Source organism: Stegodyphus dumicola, chromosome 7 (assembly GCF_044657685.1).
Source record: "Stegodyphus dumicola isolate Sdum_Otavi_A_Nest chromosome 7, ASM4465768v1".
In the NCBI taxonomy this organism is placed as follows: Eukaryota; Metazoa; Arthropoda; class Arachnida; order Araneae; family Eresidae; genus Stegodyphus; species Stegodyphus dumicola.
Window position 1 is genome coordinate 103,722,995 of NC_140774.1, and position 17,886 is coordinate 103,740,880.

The window sequence follows — 17,886 nt, forward strand, 5'->3', positions numbered from 1 at the left end:
AACAGTGACTATCTTTACCATTAGCAAACTTTTAAAGTTTAAAAATGTTATGCCGACATTAGATACTTATCGTTTTTGTTAAAATTTTTATTTTAGTTAGCCGAACTTGGCTGGTGGTTTTTCTTCATGAAATTTATTGAATTTGCTGATACGGTAAGTAGATCGAAATGGATTACTTTTTTAACTATGTTTTATTTTAAAATTACTGTGAAATGATATAAAGTCTCATATCTTTCCCAAAATTGCTAATAATTTGATTCATAATTATAATTTCATTTTGATATGGTTTGAAATAACACTATTAAAGGTAGCCATTGTATCAAATCTAGGATTTTCTAAACCCTTTTTGCCTCTTCATGGACAAAAGCAATAAAACCTGGTGTCAAAAATTTGTATCAGATTTTAAGAACCTTCTAGAAGTTGAAGGAAGAGTAATTATTTGGCTATGATCTTTTAACAGAATATAAAGAAAATTATGTACGAAATTTATTTAAAGCGTAAAATGTATAATAATAATTCATATTTTATATATGTATGCATTTTAATGCTTGAAAAAGCTTTTAATATTTTGGAAATCACATTACTAATAGAAAATCAGACAATATTTTCTTAACCAATTAAGAAAACAAATTTTCTCGTGGAATATGTCATTCTCTAACTTGAGTAAAGACTTTTATGTACCTCAACCATTCATCTAGTTGTAGTGATGGTCAAAACCGCTCTTTTATGAGATTAGATTAGAACTGTTTGTAATTTAACCGAATAGGCTTTTTTTAGAACCCTTCGTTCATTCGCAATAACTCTGATGAGTAAGATCATTAAAGGGAGTGAATCAAGATAGGCATGTGATGAGGGAGCAAAGAGTGGAAAGAATTGGCACGAGCAGTGGTATATACAGAATCGACTAAATCGAAGCTTTTTAACTGCTTAAACTAATTTCTTTAAATCGTAGTTCTGTGATTAACATTTTCTTCCCTATAATAAGAATAACTTTTTCCGGCAGGTTTCCAACAAGAGCTGTTTATTGGTACTATATAGGAGCTACCGCTCCATTTTATCGAATCACTGTGTAGCTTGCTCAGTAACACTCAGAATCGACTCTTTGAATCAGTTCGTAAGCAAAAACCATACCTCTATCCAGCTGGTTTTTGTGCTCGGTATAACGATTACCTCTTTTTCTAAATGATACTGCCAGTCCCTAAAAGACAGATTTTATGATGAGTTTGGCCAGCCTGTTGCTAAGAACTTCAATATAAAATGTGCAGTATAACTACTGCTGCTCAGTATGCGCTAACATTATTGGTTCGTTAAAGGAAAAGAATCATTTATTGCATCAGCAATAGGATGCCACATACAAAATATGCTTAGATAATGAAGTTCTCACAGTATATGATGCCAATATTCGCCCCTTTTTTTTTTTTTTTTTTTTTTTTTTTTCTGCTGCTATGAAACCGTTGTATGACTTTCTTAATTTGTGAGTTACATTTAATTTTGAAACTGTGTAAAAAATTTGATTTTTTTTCCTCTATTTACGAAACAAAAGAATTGTAATCGCGAAAAATTCCGGGTTTCATATTTCAACTAAAATATCCATTTTGACAGCTATCGAGTGCAATGTAACGATGTTTTTGAATGGCATCTGTGCGTAAGGACAGAATAAAGAACCCTCTTTCCCCCGCAAAGGAATTATAAAACTTATTTAAATGGTTTCAGAAGAGATTTTTTCTTTGAGTCTGTACGAACGTACGTATGCATTTCGCATAACTCAAAAACGAGAAACCTCAGAACATTAGAATTTCGTATACAGAACTGCTATAACATGTAGTTGTGTACCTCCCTTTTTGGTTGTAATCGGCCGCACGAAAAGTATATATATATATTGTGAGTGGGTACACCCACTCTATATGTACCCACTCTGTTACTCGGCTCAGTGAGCTCAGTTTTTTTTTCTTGTGCATTTTTTGCTTTAAAAATGATTGAATTATGTTGTTCTTATCAACCGGTTAAAGTTTTTATGCCTTTAGTTAATCTACATGTAATAGTTGTAGACTTATCAACAATTTAAAAGTTTTTAAGTGCGGCTAAGCCCTAATTTTTTCCTACAGCAGACATATTTATTTAATTTTCAAACTTGGCAGAATAGTAAATTAAGTATTTCTGCACCTTCAGTGTCTTTGCGGAGTGAGACCGAAATTAAATTTCAGTTTTGTGCATCGAAAAATCTGTTTTCTTGCCTGCTGGCCGAATTTCTTGTTTTTGCGCAGAAACCGTAATTTTAATTGTAATTTTTTAAAATTGTTTTAACTGTATTTGATGTTTTATGTTTTTCTATATCTTTCAATTTTTAATGAAGATATTTTGAGTTTTTTATGTATTTTTGCCTTGCCGCAGAGTGAGAACTGAATTAATTGAATGAGAAATATGTCTCTAATGAAATTCGACGAAATAAGTTAAAAAGAAATGCAGGAAAAATGCTTATAACTTAATATTCCGTAGAAGGAAGTCATTTGGTGCAGACTTCAGATTTTTTAAAATACTTCAACTCTAAAGCTTCAAAATCCGCTGGGACATTTTCGAATATTATGTAAACCAAAATCATCCATTATTAACTGAGGTTAATAAAAAATATGAACTGTAATCTCTGTTTATGTATGTATTTATTTTTCATAAAATGTACGTTATTAGGCTTTCCGTAAATTAGGCTGGATATTTTGTTCTAATTTTAGGAATTTAGGTATTTTTTTTTTTTTTTTTTTTTTTTATTTTGTCGATTTTCATCAAAATTACAATGCAGTTTTTCAACATAATCCTATTTATTTGAATGCACTTATTCCGACGAAAAACTAATATTTTAAGCCATCATCAGAGAATTTGTACAGTTTATCCTCTTTTTCTCCTTATAGCATGCATGGTTAAACTCTCAAATCGAACACCCCATAAAGTTTTTCTCAAATGTGGGTACAGAATACTCCTCGCAGAATACTCCTAGACGGTTTGGGGCCAGAAACATAATAATTGGTAATTTTATACAGATAGATTTTATAGGATTAGTCTAAATTTTTTGAAATTCTAATCAGCCAGATAGGTTCTGTCACTTTCAAAATTACATCATGCTTCGTCATCTACCCTTTGTCTGTTTTGTTTTTATTGCATTTCCATGTTGTCACTTTAGAATCTACATTAACAGATTAATTAATCTGCATTTAGAATCTACATGGCAACTGTCTTTGCCAATAGTGGTTATAGATTGCGCATGGATTACCTTTAGGCGTTTCAATAAGGGTGAAATTCAGTTGATATAAATGCTCTATAAAGAACTCAAGGGAGGGGGAAAGAAAAACTAATAATATTACAAGATATACTCTAAATAATGTCAGAACAGCAATGGACACGACTTCAGAAAAATTCATGTCAATAGATCATCTCTGTTTGATTATTTCTCACATGCTGTGCTGAAGCATCATTTGCTGTCAATAACTACCTAATAATACCTGTTAGAAAATTTCATGTTCTTGCACGGGATAATATGCGCAAATATCACTTGTTCCACTTGTCCTCTGCACAAGTGAAACATCACCTATTTTATGCATCGATTTTTTATACTATCGTTTCATGACATTAAGCTTATAGAACTCTCTTAAAAGAAGTTCTTGTAGAACTGTTTTAATTGTTCTCAAGTTCCAATATGTTTTGAGTATGTTTTCATATTCCTTAATCTTTATAGATTTTCTTTGTGTTAAGAAAAAAGAATAAGCATATTTCTACTCTTCATGTGGTGCATCACGCAGTAGTGCCAATTGCAGTATGGTGCGGTTTCCGAGTAGAACCAGGTAATATGTAATTTTATTGCATTTTTGTTAAACTAATTCAGCGTCGGAAGGATGGATCAGCCTACAATTTGATAACCGACATACATATGATGACCTACTGTAGAAGACTAAAAAATCTACCAAACCTTTCCTACTTGATTTAGTATATTATGCATTTTTGTTGTTTCCTGCATATAATTTTAATATTATGTGTAATAATTTTTAATATAATTTAGTATGTTAATATTACACTGGTGAAATAAATTAAGAGAACTTTCATATTTCATCTACGATCTCCAGAACTACTGGACAGATTTTAATAAAATTTGGTACGAACATAGATTGATATAATACAAACAAAATAAACATTCAACAGTTATAATAGACACACATGTTCGTGTGTACTCATGAGAGGTTGAAGGTCTGACACAGCGGTTGCAGAAGACAAAAGAAATTGGTTAATAGGGAGTATGGTCATATTAATACATTTGCTATTAAACCAATATATAACCATCTCTATTAACCCAATGAGAGGCCTGTATGGCTCTTACAATCATACAGGCCGCTCAGCGTGATGTGATACTGGAAATAAGGAGTTTATGAGTGCCTGTGGCAAATGGTCCCACTCATTCAGCAATGCTGTTTTCAGTTCCTGGATGGTTTCGGAGAGGGGGTTGCGAGTTGCAGTTGCCCTCCCCAGAGCGTCCCAGATATGCTGTATAGGGTTTAGGTCTGTAGACCTGGCTGGCCAATCCATCCTGCGAATATCCTCACTCTCGAGAAATTCGTTGACCAGAAGAGTTCTATGTGGCCTCGCGTAGATCCTGTAAGATGAACTCGGGACCCATTGCACCCCAGAAAAGGCGAACATAGGGCTCCAAGACCTCATCCCTATACCTCACACTAGTCACAGAGCCTCTGTCAAAGACGTGGAGAGATGTGCGGCCATCCAACATGATGCCTGCCCTGACCATTACACCGCCACCGCCATCGCCATAATTGTTGATTTCGTGGACATTGGAGAGTAGGTAGCGGGTCACTGGCTCTCTCCATATCAAAGTACGGCGAGTATCGGTGTTTAGGCTAAAACGGGTCACCTCGGTGAACAGAACGGTCGCCCATTGCTCCATACTCCAATCACTATGCTGCCTGCACCATGCTAATCGAACTCTTCTGTACGTAGACGTGAGCGGGACGCAAACAGCCGATCTTCTGGCAAACAACGCTCTCTCATTCAATCTTTTGGAAACAGTCACTCTTGTTACACGGGTTCCTGTTGCTGCATACAGGTCCCGAGAGAGCTGAGAAGCTGTAACCACTCTGTTTCTCCTCGCTAAAATAGACAAATAGCGATCATCTCTGGCCGTCGTGGCTCTTGGACGACCTTGCCCAGGCTTTCTCTCGATAGATCCAGTATCCTGGAACTATATCCATAGATTACACACAACGCTGGGCGTTAAATTAAACTCTCTGCTTATCTGGACTTGCGATTGGCTTGCCGCTAGCCTCGCCACAATTCGCCACTTCATTACATCATCTAAATGTTGATGGCATCATCTGAATGTCATTTTATTTTAAAATATCTTTTTATTTGTATAACTATACCTTTCATACTACAAATGTTGGATTTCAAGATTTGTGTACTTTTAAAGGAAATTGGTCGCATTCCACGATATGTGCTTTTAGTAAATATTTCTCATCATGGTAATATTAGAAAGAATTTAAGAAAAATCTATAATGAAATAAATCAAAATTTGACGCATTATTATTAAAATTACTTGTATTGCTTTACTACTTTCATGTTGGGTTCTGTAATAGGTTTGAAATGTAACTAGAAAATGCTCTTTTTTAGGAAACTACAACTATTTCTTTCCTCTGATAAATACAATTGTCCATACCGTAATGTACACTTATTACGGATTAGCAGCATTGGGACCAAGCGTACAGAAGTACCTGTGGTGGAAGAAGTATTTGACAACATTCCAAATGGTAATTTTGTCATTTTATCTCATTCTCATGTAGGTTTTGAATGCATTTTTTTGCTGCATTTCATAAATGTAAATATTTCGCTGAAGATGTATGGGAAAACTATATGAAGAATTTACTAATGCTTTTAAGTAAGTCGGGGATATTTGGCAAATTTCTGAATAATTTTTTAATACGAAAGTCTTGCCATTTTGCTGAACTTATAAAATTTTTTATATTACATCAATTATCTTGTGTGTGAGTGTTTGTGACATTGAGCTTTTAAGACTTACTCTTATTCCTCTCAAGAAAATATATTGTATCGAATTTACAGTTTTAATTTACTTTTTGGATATAAGCAAAGTTTGGTACTTCTTTGTCATAGTGTACCCCGAGGTCATCGCCAATCAGCTGAGAAATCTCAATTACGACAATCAGCCGAGAAATCTCGCCAAAATCTGGCTGCGTGTTCTTATACCTTCCCACGAGATCGTATATTAGCACCGTTTTAAATTATTGTTCTCGCTGCATATAATTTTTATGAAGTTTTTGATTTCGCATTGTTTATTTAATATTCGCATATTCATTTTTTTGTGAATGTTTTGTTAACAGTCTTTAATTTACCAAGTAATGAAGTGGGAGCCATACCATTTTTTCAAGAAATCTTTTACCTGACGAATGAGTATGCGAAAATGGCCACAAGATTTTGTTAACGAAGAAACCATCTGGGGTGCAATGTAAAAAATTTGCAAAACGAGGGCCTCGGTGCTGGAAACTACAAGGTGTGATCAAATGAAAAGGTACGAAACGACACGGTGGGTACAAATGTAGACTTTATTGAAAATATACACAATAGGCTTGAGCACAACGATCACACTGATGAGCAAGCCGCAGGATTCCTTGTTCCCAGAATTCCAGTGGCCGTAACGAGACCCAGTCCTTCACAGCGTCCTTGCGTACGACGTCCGAATTGAAGCGCTTCCCTTTCAGGTATTTCTTCAGTGGACCAAACACATGGAAATCGCAGGGCAACATGTCCGAACTGTAGGGCGGATCGTCCAACGTCTCCCACTTGAACTTGGCCAGTTCCATGTGTGTGACTCTGGAGACGTGTGGACGCGCGTTATCATGGAGCAGAACCACGCCCTCTGTGAGCAGCCCCGGTCTTTTGTTCTTGATGGACCTGTGTAGGCGTCGGAGTGTCTCAGAGAACACATCGGAGTTAATGTTTTTTTTTTTTTTTTTTGTGCTCGAGGAATTCCACAAGTAGCGGACCTTGAACGTCAACAAAGACGGTGAGCAACACCTTGCCTGCTGACGGCACGGCTTTGAACTTTTTAGAGGGAGGTGACGACGCATGCTTTTACTGCATGCTGTCCCGCTTTGTCTCTGGCTCGTAGTGATGGCACAGGTCTCATCACCTGTGATGATCCACTCCATGAAAGCGGGGGTCTTCCCGATACCGAAACAGATGTTGGAGTGCTAGCCCCATACGCAGTTCCTTTTGCTGGTCGCCGCTGAACCTAAGCGGCACAAACCTTCCGATATCGCAACCTGTCGTGAACAATTGTCCACACGGTTCCATAGCTGACATCCACCTTCACCGCCAACATTCGCAATGTGACACGCCGATCACTTCTCACTAAATCGTCCACCTTGTCGATGAGATGGCTCGTGATGATAGTGTTTGCCTGGCCTGGCCTGGTCTCGGATCATCGTCCACACTCTCACAGCCTGCAAGAAAATGGGCACTCCATTTTCTGACTTGTCAAAAGACGCATTTCTCCCAGTAAACTGTCACTATCCGGAGATGAATAGCTGCCGGTTTCTCACCTTCCGCTGTCAGAAATCGATAACACGTCGCTGCTCCTCAGTAGTCGAATTTTGCAATGCGAACGCCATCCTGGCTTCATACGGACCTGCTGCATCATTTGGAAGCCGCTTTTGATAAGAGCCTCTGCTCTCTCCTGTGCATGTGGGCGCCCGCGCATGCTCCGATCTTAGTCAGAGACTCAAATCGCATCCTGAGATGTCTCGCTACGTTTTCCCATGGCGGAATATGCAAATATTTAACTGTTACGTTTTTACGTCGTTTCGTACCGTTTCATTTCATCACCCCTTGTAGTTCAGTGGATCCAGAATATCGTTTGTCATTTCTGTTAGGTTTATACTATATTCTTGGACAAAAGGAGTTGATAAATCCATAAAAGGTCCATAAAATAGTGTTACAAACAGATTAATATATGCGAAAGTGCTGCCGTTGTAGAACAATTACATGCGACAAAATAATATGGATAAGGATTATTAAAAACATTCTTAGGAAACGACATGTGAGTATTATATATTGTGTTCTTTATTTTTACATTCGCGCTTCACGAACTCGGCAAATTTATAGCTGAGGGAGATCTTGGCGAGAATGTAAAATCGGCAAATATGGTTGGGGCAATTATAACAAAGAAGCGCCCAAATTTCTAAGCTATAAAAAGTACGTGACCTCCCAGAAAAAATTCATCCGATGGTCTAGTCATCATTATTATGATAGTTGTCGGATACTCAGTTATACATGCCTCAGCTACCTTGGGTAACTCTTTCCTGCACGAGTATGGTGAGTGAGAAAAGTGACGAGTCTTTATTTGCACTCTCTAGGAGTAGTTCGGGAAATTAAAAAGGAAGATGAGGCACTTTATCCACTATCAAAGCTCTCCATAATGTCTGGGAGAGGAGCTGTCGGTACATCGGTTGTCAATACATACGTTCATAGCACTCGTGCGATAAGCAAAATTGAGTAAATCGAATGAACTAATTTAATAAAAAATAAAATATTCTGTGTGCGTAAAAAATATATGAAAAGCAGTGTCTTAAATTTAAGAAAATATATCCAAATCACAGCACCTTTTTTTTTTCAAACTAAGAGTTTGCGCAAACTCTCAGAAATGATGCAAAAATGACTAAGTTAACTGTCTTGCCTAATTTTGTGAGCTGCAGATGGTCTAATATGGAGATTTTGGATCATTTCTTAATTTAAATTTTGAACAAAGTTGACAACAGAACAATATACTGCACTACTGAAGATGTTTTTGTGAATTTTGTTGAAATATTCACTTACGAGTTTCAATTTTGAGATCGCGATGAAGACAAGAGCCCAGAATGAAGTAAAATGCTCCTATGATGATTCAGAGGAACTTGTTTTTGATAACTTATACTTGCTTAATATCTTTTTCGATGGCATTTCCCCCTGCAAGCGAGATGTAAGGGAAGATGAGCCTTATGATGGAAGCTCAGATTCTCCTTTTTCTGGTCAGATTAGGTCGGAAGTTACTTGAGAGGATCTGGTTAAGCTTGAAGATGATATGAGGTCATACCTTTTATCTGCTTAATATGATTCTTCCAAATGAAAGAACTATTTAGAGTGACTCCTAGGTATTTAGCTATGGAGATAAGAGGAGCTCGTGATCCGAGAAGGGTGACATCATTTGTGATCATTTCAAGTTTCTTGAACTTTCTTATAAGTGAGACTTCTGATTTATCTGGATTGATTTTTGTCTTCCATTTGCAGAACCAATTTTTTATAACAAGTATCTTGTTTTGCAGTCTCTTAAAAGCATGATTTGGTTTTTCTGGATTTTTGCCAGAACTGCCGTGTCGTCGGCATAACATTCAAATAGTATGTTGTGATCTTCAATGAACTTAAAAAATCGTGTACGAAAATTATGTAAAGAATCGGTTTCAGAATTAATCCCTGCGTTAATCTGAGTGGGTCTGGATTTATAGTCCTAAGGTGCAATAGTCATTAACTCGGTTCAGATCTGTGGAATAGAAAGTGGAATATGTCTGAAGGCACCGGTGACAAAGGGATTCGCCGAGCGAATGTCAGTTCATGTTTGCTGCATTGATTGATACTTAACCGTGTTGGTGTAAGTTGAACAGTTAGAGCACTTTGACAAAATCATTATACAAGTTTCTTTGATGTATCAAGGTAATTTATTTAACTAATTTAATGCAGAAAGGTCATCTGGTTAACTAGTAACGAAGTTCGGTATATGCCAATTGTGAAAGCTCCATTACTGATTTCTGTGAAATTGCACAGGTGTTTTTATTTCTTAATACATGTATCCGTATTTTATGTATAATAATCTACTCTCTAAATACCCACCCATAAATACAAATAGTTCCTGTTTTTCTTTTCGTACAGAATATTAAATAATAGCTTTCAATGCCAGCTTCATATCCTGTGCATATGGCAAAACTGCACCAGGCTGTATAATTTAGGTGCAGCAGAATTGGGGAAGCAACAAAATGCAGAATGTAATAGGGACAGAAATTGTACTAGGCAATTAAGTCTAGTGTCGGTTCTGAAATTCTTATGACAAATAATGAGCAATTTAACCTTACAAATGACATGCTGTAGCCACATTCAGTTTTTCTGCATAACACAACAGAAGAAAATTTGAAAGCAAACTCGTCATACACTACGTGAAGCACAGTAGCAAAGAATTATTGACTAAAGTGGACTGAAATTATAAAAAAAAAAAAAAATTGTCTCTGATTATTTCTAGAAAGCAATTTTACAAATGGTATGACACAAGAATTTTTCCTAAAACATTTGGAATCTTAAAAGGTGCAGACTATTTTTGTAATAAGATCATAAACATGTGTCTTTATTATGCTATCAAGACCTGAATAAGGTAGCATATGTCCTTGGATCCTTCACTGAGGTTTTTTTTTTTTTTTTTTTTTTTTTTTTTTTTTTTTTTATGTTAGAAAAAATAGGATTATGAAGAACTGCAGCATAATTTTTTGGCCATAAGTTTTTGCTCTGGCTTGGGGGTATTTTTAATTGTTTGCATCTGAAAATTTTGTATACATGTTTATTAAATATTTGGAACTGCTTGTTATCTAATTGATAAAAGTAATAAAATTTATCTTTTAAAAATTCCTTTATGTTATTGCAAAATTGTAAGTAATTTGTCAGCAGATATATGTATGTACTATAAAATTCATCTGATTAATATATGCTTTTTTAATTTTTAGATCCAGTTTGTCATGGTATTTTTCTATGTTATGACGCTTATGATCACCAACTGTAAAGTGTCCAAGTTCATTATTTATTTGAATACATTCTTGGCTGGACTTTTCCTTCTTATGTTCTATGACTATTTCCAAAATACATATCTAAAGAACAGGGCTATTCAGAAGCAGAAAGATCTGGATGCTAAACTGTTACGTGAAAATGAAGGAAAGAAAGCTAACCTAGGAGTATCTTTAGAAAATAAACAAAAATCTGTTGAAAAGAAAATTGGATAAATGCAATTCCCAAAGTAACGCGCTTGACTTTTATATATATATATATATATACATATATATATATGTATAGCTACTTTTTGTGAAGGTGTAGTAAATATTTGCTACACTTTTTATTTTTTTGTTGACTTGTTAAAAAATACAAGCTAAGGCTTATTTTGTTAAAAGAAGAAAACACCAAATAGAAATGTTACTGTGCTATTTGAAATACATTTCACGATTCCCACATCATAATTTTGTATAAAGAAGTATGTGTTCCATGTTAATAATGCGTAATATTTTTGTTTCAATACTTTTAACAGTTAGCTACCAGATTTGCTTTTCATACATGTATTATTAGAACTTGGAAATTTTTATGAACATGAGCTTTTCAAGTGATACATTTTAAAATCCTTTCACATACCTAAGTGCCTTTTTATTAAGTCTTAAGATAATTTGTGTAATACTGATATTAAAACCCATGGTAACATACAGAACTACATTTTGAATTTTTCTTATATTATTGGACCGACATTCCATTACTAAAATTTCTTGCATATTATCTGCTTACATGCGAAGTAGCAAAATTTCATTTATTTTTATCGTGGATTTCTGTGCATAAATGAGGGCTGAATTTCTGGTTACACATTACAACAACTTTCTAGATGCACATAAATCAAGAATGGATCTAAGTTTTGCAGTGATCTCTCAATGTACTTTATCATCCATTTTAGTTTGTACAAAATTTCATCTAGTACTCAGGATATCACTGGAGTCATTAACTGTGAACTAATTCGTTAAAGTTTTGAACTTGCTTACTTAAGTCTGTGTAACCGTCAACTCGTATTAATCAGGAAGCAGGGTGTTAATTCGGGTACTATATTATAATGTGCTTTTGATGGAACTGTAGAAGACTTATTTCATAGCTATTACTTGTTTATTGTGAAATACATTTAATATTTATAGAATTGATGTTGTCTCATGAGTCTCTTGAAAGCAACCTGAGTATCAAATTACTGTTAGTTTATATATTTTTTGCATTTTGTCTATTCATTAAAATTTCATTGATAGTTGTAAAAGTATTAAGACGTAGTTAATTTTATCATTTCATGAACATGCATTATAATGTTGTCTAAAATAATTTCAAGTAGTTCATAGGAAACATATGTGTCATTTTAAATGAATGTTACTTATGCAAATTATTTTCATGATCTTTCTGAAAACTAAAAATCAGGCTTAGTTGTTTGGTTTGCAAATATTTGTTGCTGAAAATAATCTCCAACTGAAATTAACTCATTTGAAAGTGAAGAACTTTAAGTACTTTCTAATTCTGTTATTTTAAAAGTAGAGCTTAATTTTAAACACTGGAAATGCCAGAACCTTTCGGAAGGTCATCAGAAAATGGGAACAAACACTAAATAATAAATTTATAATTGAAATTGAATGAAATGTACATATATAAATAAAAAATATTAATGGAAATAGTTGAATAAATAAAGTATCTATATTTGGCTAATTTTGGACTCTGGGTAGAGCAAAAATTTTTGTAAAAGTTTAGAAATAATCGAACCGGTTTCCATCTGAATTTAAGTCCTGTTTTAAAGGGTGAACTTGTTAATTTTAATGTGCATTTAACAGAGTTATAAAGGTATCATTAGAAATAACCACCACTTTATCTAATATTTCTGTTCTTTACTGCCATTACTTACAGAATTCAGATTTTTTTATTCTATACCAGTGGTTCTCAACAAAGGGGGAATTCTCTCTTGAGTTGAGAATTTTGTAGTTTTAGGAGGGGGAATGTGGTCAGCCTTTTCCTTAGTTGTTAAGTATTCAGTTTTAGTTTATGAATATAAAAAGCTACTTTTATTCAAGTTTTGGCATTTATCAACATTTTCTATACTTTTTGTTTAATTTATAAAAAAAATAATCCAAATCTAGATAAATGTTTATATTTATTTGTCGAATTTTGGAAAAGAGGGGAGAATGATCTTCTAGCAATGGTGAAAGGGTTACATGAGGGAAAAAAAAAAAAAAAAAAGGTTGGACTCCTGTTTTATACTTCATGGTTGCAAATGAGGAATCAGTCCTGTATTTCAAATAACTTTTTTGCATTTGTTGAAGTATGTTTCTTGTCTGTTATTACCCAGGAATATTGTGTGTTAGTAGGAATTATTTGTAAATATTTTCACTTTTTTATTATGTGCAAGTGATTGAGTGTTGTTAATTTCTAAATACCTGTCTACTTTTCAAAATACTACTTTGATTTTAATCTTTTTACCTTTCTGTTTACTATGATTTCATTCATCAAGGTTTTACTTCTCAGTTCAGATATTTTAATCATATTAAAAGCATGGCAGAAGCGTACTTGTCATTCATTATTCTTAACTATTTACTTGTTTTTTTAAGGAAAGGTAATAAATTTCTGAAATTTTCTAATTATTAAAATATTTTATACAATATTATATTTTTATATTACAATTTCTGTATGTTGATAATTTTAGTGCTGAATTTTAACCTTTTTTCCCTTCCCCTTCCCTTAAAGTTCTAAACTTACAGCTCAGATTTTTTTGTCTTGTATGTCTAGTAATTTTATATCTGCATAATGTTAATGATGAATATTCTGTAATATACTGCACAGCAATGTTTTTGTTAGTCAATTTCTGTAATATATTTCAATAAATTACAGGTCTGAATTTGTCTCACATTTTTAATACGTATTTATATTTTCTGGCTTTGATTCGAAAATAATCGTATATTGGTACTTATTGCCCTCATTTTTTCGTGCCTCTGCGAAAAGTTGCTACTCATTGTGAGCTGGTGAAAAACGTTTACCGGCTCACAATCTCGATGGTTACAGATATTGTTCCGTTCATAAATAATAATACTAATGAAAAGCAGTCTTTTTCAGAAATGTAAATTTTATGAGAAAACAAAAATCTTGCATTTTTACATCATTATATTTTTACGGCTAATGAGTATTGCATTAGCGAAATTTAATGAATATTGCTTAACGAATGCTTCATGTTTAACAAGTTAAAACATGAAGTACATTCCTAAACAGTTTGAGTTCCAGTTAGTGTGTCAAGACGTTGTAGGAAAAGTTTAGTTTCGTTTTTTAAGAAAATGCTTGGTTTCCTATACACGTCTATTTAACAGGTGTCCGCAAATGTAGGTACACAAAAATGCTCGGAAACCTATCGTTAACTAAATTTTTGGTACTTTTCTTAATTTTGGTTATCCGCACCCCTAGTGTCAAGACATGATAAAATTGCCAAGTTTTGAGTAAATTTCAGAACATCTAGCGATAGTAGTCAACTCATGCATGTGCGTACCCCACATCTGTTTGAGTATTCTAGACTTATATACTTCATGTTTAACAAGTTAAACAAGTAAAATTAATTTCATAAAAAACCGATTTATTCCGATTAACTATGAAACTTTATCTTACCCGTTATTTCGACGAGTATCCATAATAGTCATACTATTACGTAGGTAAACATCAAACAGAACTTAAAGGGCTGAAGGGGAAATACATTCAGGTATGTATTCGTCTCGTTAAATCGATAACTGTCAGCATAAGTTAGAAAACAAAAAAAATAATTGTTTTTGTAATTTTGCTCATGAAGTTCGAAATGCGTCAAAATGACGGGTCCCATGAATCTAGTATTAAAAGACGAGTATTATACATGGAACACTTTTTTGAGCCTCTAAGACTGTTCATCCGCAGCAAGGTATAAGTTTAATTAAGACACAATAACACGCCGAATAAATACTGATTCAGAAGTCAAACAACAAAAATCAGCGTTAATTCACAAAATTTTCACAGGACTAGTTTCGATGGTTTTACCGAACCATCATCTTCAGCTGCAAAACCGCAAATGAACAAGATAGGAAATAATGTTTAGATAAGATAAGAAAGCCTGGACAAGAATAAGCAAGTGGCGCCATCTGTTGGCGAAACCAGAACTAAAACATAATTTCTCTAAAAGCCGAAGGCAAATTTGGATTGGAATTAGGATCGTTAACTAGAACAGAAAGATTTTTATGAATGTGAAATGCCTCTAGAAAATCCAGTTCTCCAATGGAAGATGTTTTTTGAATAATTTTGGCAGCAGAAAAATTGAAAGTGTGATTTTCGGACCAACAATGTTGAGCAACAGAAGACTTCTGTGTTTCCTTTTTTCTAACATATGCCTCATGTTCTTTGACGCGAAATTTTAAGGTTCTCTTAGTTTGGCCAATTTAAATTAAACCGCACTGGCAAGGAATCCTATAAATACCCCAGGGATTCATATCCGGAATGGTGTCCTTGAGTATAGAAGTTGGAATTTTATTGATGGGAGAGTAAACAACCCGAAAGTAAAATTTCTGCAAAATATGTGCAACTTTATAGCTAATTGATGGAAAGAAGGGAATGACAACAGAATTTTTATAATCTCCTAAAACAAGAGTGTGGCTTTTAGTGTGTTGAGATGAGAATTTTTTAACTGCTTGATTAATAATGTTGGGTGAAAAGCCCCTGTCAATAGCTATTGCTTTTAAATAATTTAGTTCTTCATCAAGGGCTAGTTTGGAGGAGCAAACTTGAAGAGCACGGAAAACATAGGAATAAAATGAAGCTAACTTTTGTTTAGTCGGATGACATGATTTAAAGTGTGGTGGAAGGCCGTAACCTTCATCCGTAAACCTTCATCGGTTTGCCTTCCACCACACTTTAAATCATGTCATCCGACTAAACAAAAGTTAGCTTCATTTTATTCCTATGTTTTCCGTGCTCTTCAAGTTTGCTCCTCCAAACTAGCCCTTGATGAAGAACTAAATTATTTAAAAGCAATAGCTATTGACAGGGGCTTTTCACCCAACATTATTAATCAAGCAGTTAAAAAATTCTCATCTCAACACACTAAAAGCCACACTCTTATTTTAGGAGATTATAAAAATTCTGTTGTCATTCCCTTCTTTCCATCAATTAGTTATAAAGTTGCACATATTTTGCAGAAATTTAACTTTCGGGTTGTTTACTCTCCCATCAATAAAATTCCAACTTCTATACTCAAGGACCCCATTCCGGATATGAATTCCTGGGTTATTTATAGGATTCCTTGTCAGTGCGGTTTAATTTACATTGGCCAAACTAAGAGAGCCTTAAAATTTCGCGTCAAAGAACATGAGGCATATGTTAGAAAAAAGGAAACACAGAAGTCTTCTGTTGCTCAACATTGTTGGTCCGAAAATCACACTTTCAATTTTTCTGCTGCCAAAATTATTCAAAAAACATCTTGCATTGGAGAACTGGATTTTCTAGAGGCATTTCACATTCATAAAAATCTTTCTGTTCTAGTTAACGATCCTAATTCCAATCCAAATTTGCCTTCGGCTTTTAGAGAAATTATGTTTTAGTTCTGGTTTCGCCAACAGATGGCGCCACTTGCTTATTCTTGTCCAGGCTTTCTTATCTTATCTAAACATTATTTCCTATCTTGTTCATTTGCGGTTTTGCAGCTGAAGATGATGGTTCGGTAAAACCATCGAAACTAGTCCTGTGAAAATTTTGTGAATTAACGCTGATTTTTGTTGTTTGACTTCTGAAGGTATAAGTTTATTTTTACTCCTGTTGTTTAGATCTGATAAATATAGCTACGAAGATTTCAGCAACTTTTTTAACTTAAGAATTCGATGACATAAATATTCTCATTATCTGAAGCATTTTAGACGATGTCTATATATAAACAAGTACTCAATGAAATCACATTATGAGACCTAAAATATTCCCGTTATTAATATTTCTATATGGCACATAAAACTGTGAAACAAAAGTTCGTAAATATGTGAATTAATAGTTTTTTCAAAAAATGCAAACCTGAAGCCTCCTCCCCCTACAAAAAAAGTCAATTTCTGTGCCATCCAAAAGGCGTGAAGTATTGCTAAAACAAAGATTTCAATTCGTTGGCTTCGAAGTTTTCCAGGTGAGATTATAAAGAATTTTATTAAAAAAAAACTCAAAAAGTATGTTGCATTAAGTTGAATATGCAGACTAAACGATATTTAGAATTTTTTTTGGCTGAAATGAAAAGTAAATCTCCTCCCCCAGCGGGCAAATAGTAAAGTCGCTGAATACTGGTAGTGCGACCTGGGTTCGATTCTAGGCCACATAAGAAGTTTTGGGATTTTTCCCATATGTAACGTGGATGGAGGCCACTTTCCCTTAAAAAGCCCTAGCGTGATTTGCCATAATCAAACAAACAAAATGGCAAATCTTTGGAATGTTTCAGCGTTATTACAATTGTTGATATATATAAAGGTTCATCAGAAAATTATGTACACATTTTAACAGATGCTATCTACTTATTTGTTTCAAAGGTGAATTGAACTGTGTTTCCAACATGTAGTATGGTGATTGCTTAGCACATGTGGGTACTTTCATGACTATATGTGAAGTATGATATTGAATCAAAATGATGTTTGATGAGAGGATATGCAGTGCAGGAAATCATTTGTGTTGAAGGTGTTTCATTAAGAAATCGAGAAATTGCAGTGGCAATCCTCGTGGACACAATAACCAACGTTGTTGAAGAAACAGCTCGCCACTGGGAATTGTGGCCGCTAATGTTCACGACTGTGTGAGCACTCTAAGTAGTTGTACAGATGCAGAAAGACCGTATTAAACCTAGCCTGTGATATGGATAATTATATTAACCTACAATGAAATTCTAGCAGACATCAAATATTTTCTTTCCTTAAAGTGTCTATACATGTTTCTGATAGATCCTGTACATGTATTTGATTCAAAGTTACAGAGTTCCATCAGAGGTGTAGAGAGCTCTATCGT

The 17,886-nt window shown here is 34.2% G+C and overlaps 1 protein-coding gene across 6 annotated transcripts in view; it reads left to right on the top strand.

Annotated features, from left to right (window-relative positions):
• LOC118190681 (very long chain fatty acid elongase AAEL008004-like) overlaps positions 1 to 13,761 on the top strand; it is a 72,110-nt gene extending 58,349 nt beyond the window's left edge. For all 6 annotated transcript variants that reach the window (XM_085820665.1, XM_085820670.1, XM_085820669.1 and 3 more), the window contains exons 5-8: positions 97 to 153; positions 3,725 to 3,830; positions 5,662 to 5,798; positions 10,806 to 13,761. In XM_085820665.1, coding sequence (XP_085676791.1) covers positions 97 to 153; positions 3,725 to 3,830; positions 5,662 to 5,798; positions 10,806 to 11,078 — 573 coding nt within the window. In that variant the 3' untranslated portion in view covers positions 11,079 to 13,761. The remainder of the gene's footprint in view (positions 1 to 96; positions 154 to 3,724; positions 3,831 to 5,661; positions 5,799 to 10,805) is intronic.
• The last annotated feature ends 4,125 nt before the right edge of the window (positions 13,762 to 17,886 follow it).